Here is a 7,750-nt window from a genome sequence, read left to right on the forward strand (position 1 = left end):
GGCTCTCCCTGCTCCCCTCTGAATCACTATCATAAGATTTGGTGCTGAGTGGATGGACCAGATTTTTTTTTTTTTTGAGTTGGAGTCTCACTCTGTCGCCCAGACTGGAGTGCAGTGGCCGCTCCCGGCCACCACAGCCTCGACCTGATGGGCTCTGGCGATCCTTCCGCCTCAGCCTTCCAAGTAGTTGGAACTACAGGTGTGCGCTACCACGCTCACCTAATTTTTGATTTATTGTAGAGATGAGGTCTCACCAAGTTGCCCAGGCGGGTCTTGAACCTACGGGCTTAGGCAATCCACTCACCTTGGCCTCCCAAAGCGCGGGATTACAGGCTGAGCCACCGAGCCCGGCCAGAAACCAGATTCTAATCAGACTCCAGAACTGCTCTGATGCCACATAAAGACCTTATGGAACAGGTAAAGAGAAACGGATACTTTAATCGTGCAAAGGAGTTTGCACCTCATGCATGTGAAAGAAAATGTAATGAGTTTTATCATTCATATAGCTGCCAACCCTTAAAACACACAACCAATGTGCCGACCCTCGAGCCAGAGAGAAGGGATAGAGGTATCTCTACACCGGATCCACCCAATGTAGCAACATGCCTGGCCACCTCCACAACACATCTCTCCTTGCAAGACGGTGTCTTTACCACCTGGCAGAGGTGGCTGGTTGAATGTGGTTGCCAAGCTGGAGACATCAAGTCCACTGTTTGACACAGCCAACAGAATTCCAAGAGAAAGAAATGGTGAGGTAGAGTTGAGAGAGTAAAATTAAATTACTGAGCACAAACCATTTGGCACATTCTCCAATTAGACTCCCTCTCAAGTTCTCCTTTACAAAGTGCTGACACTTCAGGGATCCTCCGATCTAGTTAGGAAACACCTATGTAATAACATTCTTAAATTAAGATCACTAACAGAATAAAGCCATTTGAAGGAAACCACTTCTGGCTCTGTAACTATCACTTACCCCCATATTGAAGCAAATAAAAACAATGCTATCCATTTGCTGAATTTATTTAAACAAATCAATTTAGAAATACCATAGAATTAAACAAAACTTCTGACATGTAAACATACTGCCATGTTCCTGAAACAGATGTTAACACCTGATAAAAGTTAATGATCACTTGTAAGGAAAGCTGTCCATGAATAAGGCCAGTCTTCAGCAAAACCAAAACCATTCTGTTTCTTTAGCTTTCCTAGTCTGACAACGCAATACTATCAAACCACAATCAAATATAATAAAGACAACATTGGATGGATAGATCAGTACCATTGGTTACAGCTGTTAAACAGTATCATTCTTGGCGCCACATAAAAACAATTAAGCCAATCACATCAGATAAATCATGGCTTTTTTCTTTATCACAATTCACTAAGTGATGTTAATTATGGTCCTTGTCAAACACGTTTGGTAAAGGCTATTTACAGTGTACATGGCTGAGCATGCACTATTTATAGTTACAAAGATACCTGCCAGTTTATTACAATAGAATTACACAGTGCCTGAAAATGGTGAAACATCTCACACATCATTTAAATCAATAGAATTTCAAGCAGGAAACGTTCCTTATTTGACCACAATTGCAATAATTACATGAAAATTCTTATAAAAACACGAATCCCCTTCAAGAAATTGATGCATATTCTACACACTACAGGTTAAGGCAGTAAAAAAATGTATTCCTGATAACTGGAGGTCTTGACAATGTCAATTAAAGCTGTCTGACTCTAGTTTTTCATTCTCCATCAACTACTAAACGTCTGTGAATGATTTTATTTTTAAAGTCAAAAGCATCAGTAATTAAGGAGAGTTGAAGCTGGAAAAAAAGTAACTGCTAGGGAAAGGAAAAGATGTAAGCTGAATTTTGTCTGAAAGTTTTCAAATCATAAACAAGACCATTATTTGTGAGTCTGAGTCTCAAATGTATAAAACAAATACATATAGTTTACTTTTCTTAATTTAAAATATACTGTACTTTGAACAATTCAAGTAATGTAAGACTATCAAAAATAACTTCATAAGCCATCTAAGCGTTAACTGCATTTTCAATATTTCAATTAAGAACTTTTTAAAAATTGCCAACTAAACCATGACAGTTTAGTTAAACAAACAATAAGGACTTTTTATTTGCACTTGTGATTCCTTTAATATAAATTGCTACCAACGAATATGTAAAGATATGGCAGATTATGCATTTGATCAAAGCACTTTGATTTACGCATAGACAGATTCAAATGGTACAAGTTCTGTGCATAAGATCCAAGGGGTTGCCCATTTGTAGGCAATCCTCTTTCTAATCAGAGTCCTTTATTCCTCGGCTGTAGATGAGATAGGGCACAGTCTGTTGTAAACAGGGCACTGTTGTAAAACCAGGATAATATTCTTAAATTAAGATCGTTCTTATTCAATTAAAAAGACTTTTGCAAGTGTCTTCCAGCACTGTAGTATACTCTGCTGACCTCTTAACTTCATAAATTAACTTTCCTTTTATTCCATTTTTATGGTGGTTGTATTCACAGTTTTGTTTTAAAAATTGGTTTAAATTTATATAAAACTCTGTACATGTTCACAAATTATTGCATAAACAGCATAATCTTCAAGACAGTGTTTGCAAACACATGTCCACTTCAGGGAAAAAAAAATATTCACGTTTCTCGTCTGGCTTTTTTCTTCTTTTTTATTTGTTTGGGAGATTCCCAGCTAGTTTCAGACTTGGCTAAAAGAAAAACGGGAGAAAGGAAAAAAAATCAGGAGGTTAGTAAATATTGTTATGTCTCAATAATATAAAAGTACTAACTATGAAAAAATGCTTTAAAACTGAAAAATCTTATGTTCAAGTTTTCAAGCCCTCATTACATATCGAGTTATCTTATGTCTGCCTCCCTCCTTTGCTTTTACTCTCTATGTATTATTAGATTTAAACATATGAAACTGCTGATAGTCAACCAATTTTAGCCTAGAAAACTGTCATTTAATATAGCTCAAACTAGCTAATAAAATAGAAGAACGGGTAAAATGGTCACAAAGGGTAGCTAAAGGGATAAAAGGAGGAAAAAAAGGCATAGAACAATTTTTTTTTTTGGGTTGGAGTCTCACTCTGTTGCCCAGACTGGAGGGCAGTGGCACACTCCTGGCCACCGCAGCCTCAACCTGCTGGGCTCCGGCAATCCTTTCGCCTCAGCCTTCCAAGTAGCCTGGTGGGTCTCGAACCTGCGGACTCAGGCAATCCACTCGCCTCGGCCTCCCAAAGTGCTGGGATTACAGGCTGAGTCACCTAGCCTGGCCAGCATAGAATAATTTGCAGTCTTAAAACCACGTGTAAAGAAAAAGGAAGAGAGACCAGACAGACAAGCAGGCAGGTACTCAGTGCTCCCTCTCGGTCTTCAGCAACCTACTCTCCCCTCAGTTATTTTTAGCAACTTAGCCCTCATGGGTGATGTCCAAAGAGTACAAAAAAACCCTAGCATTTTTTAAATCAAAAAATTAGATGGGTGTGGTGGCGTACACCTGTGGTTTCAGCAACTTGGGCCGCTGAGGCAGAAGGATTGCCTGAGTCCAGCAGGTCGAGGCTGCAGTAGCCAGGAATGTGCCAGTGCACTTCAGTCTAGGTGACAAAGTGAGAATCCTACTCAAACAAAAAACCCTTATGTAAGAAAAATGTTAACAGTACAGAAAGTACAGGGACAAAAAAATGAGGATTACTCACTCTGTGAAGGAGGCACACTGTTTTGCTTGCTATTTGACTTGGATTTTTCTGACTCTTGTAGTATCGGTGGCACTTGGGAGGAGCTCTTGTCAGAATCACTTTTTGATAAGAGAACAGATGGCTCGGTGGAAACAGCAGGTGGAAGAGTCTTGATAGGCTATGTTGACATAAAATTATTTCAGATTTTTGGATAAGATTTTCAAATAAAGTTAAATATCACAGTAATAGCAAGAGGTTGTTTAGCAGCAAATAAATACTAAGATGGGTTCCAAGCAATGAATCAACAGAAGCAATGCAACTCATGCCTGCCCTCTAGTGATATAACCAAACAAATCATCACCTACAATATTTATGAATATATGTTGAGAGAAAAACGAAGGTACTAAATGCTACTGAATCTCAAATAGGAGTAAATAATTCCATTTTCATTCGCTTTTATATTTATTTAATTATGAACAGCATAATTTTATACTTGTTAGCGATATAAACATTAGTTTATACTAATGGCTCTGTCCACTTCCCACCAATTCCAAACTCTTCAAAACTTTTTGCAAAAGACAAAAAATAGCTAACTTCTGAATAACCATTAGGCGACACCCTCTTATCTCCTTTCTAACAGCTTCTGCTTCCTACAAGCAGACTGTGGTTACTCGTCCTACTGATTCAAGCAACAGTAACACTCAGGTTCAAATTGTCAGTTTTATCCAGTCTGGTAGTGAAATTGGAATGCTTAGGAGAGAGTCCAGATTCCTGAATCTTGCTTCTCTCCAGCCTGGGAGCAGAAAGGAGGTGAACTGATTTACCTCATTGAGACATATCCATTAAAAATGATCAAGACCAGGCAACCCCTTCGGGTCCCCTCCTACTGTTGGAGCTTTTCTGTCCTCTCAATAAATCCTGCTTTCAAAAAAAAAAAAAGGTCAAGACCTAGTAATAAAAAACTGCCAGTAATTTGGAGAGCTTTAAGGCTGTAAGAGAGGAGCTCATCTCATTTGCTAGCTCTAACTGTGACTATTATCCTGCATACGGAAAGAAGTCATGTTTCTCTTGTTCCTGTTCTTCCAGGCTCCATGGATTCAAGAAAACACAACGGGAAAAGGACAAAGGAGGAGTAAAAAGTGTGAGCACAGGTCACGGCTAGGGGTCCTTTACCCATTCCAGGTACTGAAGCTGTCCTGTATTCATGTTGCTTGGTTTCTTTATCCTTCTTAATGCTCCCTGTATCTCACATCCCAAAGTTTTATTACTTATTTATTTATTTATTTTTGAGAAAGCAAGATTTACTGAGAGGACAGAAAAGCTCCCACTATGGGAGGGGGCCCGAGGGGGTTGCCCATTATTTATTTTTAATACTTTCCCCCTCCATTCTCTCGCTTATCTACATCAAATCACAGAATATTGAGACTGCATCCTTTCATCTCAAAATACTCATAGGGAATCCAAAACATCAAATCCAGATATGATGTATGATTAAATCCCGTTTTAGCACAAGACCGTTACAAATTCTTTCTCTTAGCATTACTGTTTCTCATCTAAAGCTGCGTCACCTGAACACATAAGCTCTGCTGGATGGCAGTTTCTGGCTCTTGCCCCCTGCTATATCTGAGCACCTCAAATAGTGTAAGATACAAGTATAAATAAACCATGCAACTCTAGTAGAACCTAATAAATTAAAATGACATAATTTACCCAATTAGAAACTAGATTTTAATTTGTGTCACTGGCTTAGACATTTTGTAAGATGGTCACATAAATATTTTCCATAGAAACCACATCATTCAAGAACCTGTCACCAAATCTTTTTTTGTTTTTTTTTTAGTTGGAGTCTTACTCTGTCGCCCAGACTGGAGTGCAGTGGCCGCTGCCGGCCACCGCAGCCTCAACCTGCTGGGCTCCGGTGATCCTTCTGCCTCAGCCCTATGAGTAGCCGGAATTACAGGCACGCGCTACCACGCCCGGCTAATTTTTTGATTTATTGTAGAGATGAGTTCTTCGCCTGCCCAGGCAGGTTTTGAACCTGCGGGCTCAGGCAATCCATTCACCTCAGCCTCCCAAAGGCACGGGATTATAGGCTGAGCTACTGAGCCCGGCTGTCACCAAATCTTAAATAAATGTTCCATTTTAGGAGGCTGAACCATAGTCATATTATGTGCACACTTTGAGAAAAATGTGACCAGTCACTTTTTCTCTAAGCTACCTGGGTCCTACTTTTCTCTTGGGGGTGTTTTGATGGTGAAATGAGTCAATGTATTTAAAACTCTTATATAGTGCTTCAGTAAAACATTAGTTATGATAGTATTCTTGAGTCAATAAAACTTTAGCATTCTTTTTTTTTTTTTTTTTTTTGAGTTGGAGTCTCATTCTGTTGCCCAGACTGGAGTGCAGTGGCATGCTCCCGGCCACTGCAGTCTTGACCTGCTGGGCTCTGGCGATCCTTCCACCTCAGCCTTCCAAGTAGCTGGAACTACAGGCACGCACTACTACGCCTGGCTAATTTTTTTGATTTTATTGTAGAGATAAGGTCTTGCCAAGCTGCCCAGGTGGGTCTTGAACCCGCGGGCTCAGGCAATTCACTCGCCTTGGCCTCCTAAAGTGCGGGATTACAGGCTGAGCCACCAAACCTGGCTAACTTTAACATTCTTAAAAATTACCTATTTAAAAAAAAATTTACCTGGCTATTTTTGACAAGTGCTTCAGCTGGATCACTAGTGTTTATGGTCTTCGAGGAAAAAGCTTTTTCCTGTTTTGGACGGGCTTTAGAGGTATTCACTGGAAGTTCTTCTCTAATCTCTTTTTCTAGTTCTTCTGTGTCCTACAGAGAAAAGCAGTCTATTAGATGATATAAACCATTCATTTTTTTACTAATTAAAACCTATTTTGCTGGTTGTCCACAGATTCCTCAGGAAAATCACTTCGAAACTGTCCAAACAACTTTTATTTTTTTGAGTCAGAGTCTTACTCTGTTGTTCAGGCTGGAGTGCAGTGGCACACTCACAGTCACTGCAGCCTAGACCTCCTAGGCTCAGGCGATCCTTTCACATCAGCCTTCTAAGTAGCTGGAACTATAGGCATGTGCCACAAACCCGGCTAATTTTTTGATTTATTGTAGAGACGAGGTCTCGCTAAGTTGCCCAGGCTGGTCTCGAACTGGAATCATCTTGCCTCCTCCCAAAGTGTTGGGATTATAGGCATAAGCCACCACGCCCTACGTAAACAACTTCTTTTTACAAGAATATAAAATTATTATTCAAAGATTTATAATACATATATATGCACACTGAAACATACATTCATCACTCCTACTTTGAAGTTAAACCAGGTGTGGATTAAAAAATAATACATATGCATAACACACATCCCAAAATGAAAACCATTCTAATTTTTTGTCACCATCTTGCTGTCACCCAGGCTGCAATGCAGTGGCAAGATCATGGCTCATAGCAGCCTTGATCTCCTGAGTAGCTGGAGCTATAGGCATGTGCTACTGCATCTGGCTGACTTTTTTGGTAGAGACGAGGTCTTGTCATATTGCCTAGGCTAGTCTCAAACTCCTGAGCTCAAGCAATCCTACTACTTTGGCTTCCCAACTCCCAAAATGCTGGGATTACAGGTGTGAACAATTCTAATTTAATAAATCAACTCAAAGAGAACAACTAAACTAGTATATATATATATTTCTGAGTTGAAGTCTCACTCTGTTGCACAGGTTGTAGTGCAGTGGCATGCTCCCGGCCATGGCAGTCTCGACCTGCTGGACTCAGGTGATCCTTCCACTTCAGTCTTCCAAAGAGCCGGAACTACAGGCATGTGCTACCACACCCAGCTAATTTTTTTTATTTATTGTAGAGCTGAGGTCTCGCCATGCTACCCAGGCTGGTCTTGAACCTGTGGGCTCAGGCAATCCTCTTACCTCGGTTGGCCTCCCAAAGTGCTGGGATTATAGGTTTGGGCCACTGCGCCCAGCCTAAACTAGTATATTTTCTATTTTAAAAAGTACACGCCGGGCTCGGTGGCTCAGCCTGTAATCCCGCGCC

The 7,750-nt window shown here is 40.2% G+C and overlaps 1 protein-coding gene across 5 annotated transcripts in view; it reads right to left on the reverse strand.

The window, feature by feature from the left end:
• Window positions 1-1,004: 1,004 nt before the first annotated feature.
• The window catches only part of MTDH (metadherin), a 60,645-nt gene continuing 53,899 nt past the window's right edge, over window positions 1,005-7,750 (reverse strand). For all 5 annotated transcript variants that reach the window (XM_008055894.1, XM_008055897.1, XM_008055895.1 and 2 more), the window contains 3 exons: window positions 6,388-6,528; window positions 3,717-3,873; window positions 1,005-2,726 (listed from right to left, as the gene is read on the reverse strand). In XM_008055894.1, the coding sequence (XP_008054085.1) occupies window positions 2,656-2,726; window positions 3,717-3,873; window positions 6,388-6,528 (369 nt within the window). In that variant the 3' untranslated portion in view covers window positions 1,005-2,655. The remainder of the gene's footprint in view (window positions 2,727-3,716; window positions 3,874-6,387; window positions 6,529-7,750) is intronic.

This window comes from Carlito syrichta, unplaced genomic scaffold, assembly GCF_000164805.1.
Source record: "Carlito syrichta isolate Samal-C Ts95f unplaced genomic scaffold, Tarsius_syrichta-2.0.1 Scaffold302021, whole genome shotgun sequence".
NCBI lineage: Eukaryota > Metazoa > Chordata > Mammalia > Primates > Tarsiidae > Carlito > Carlito syrichta.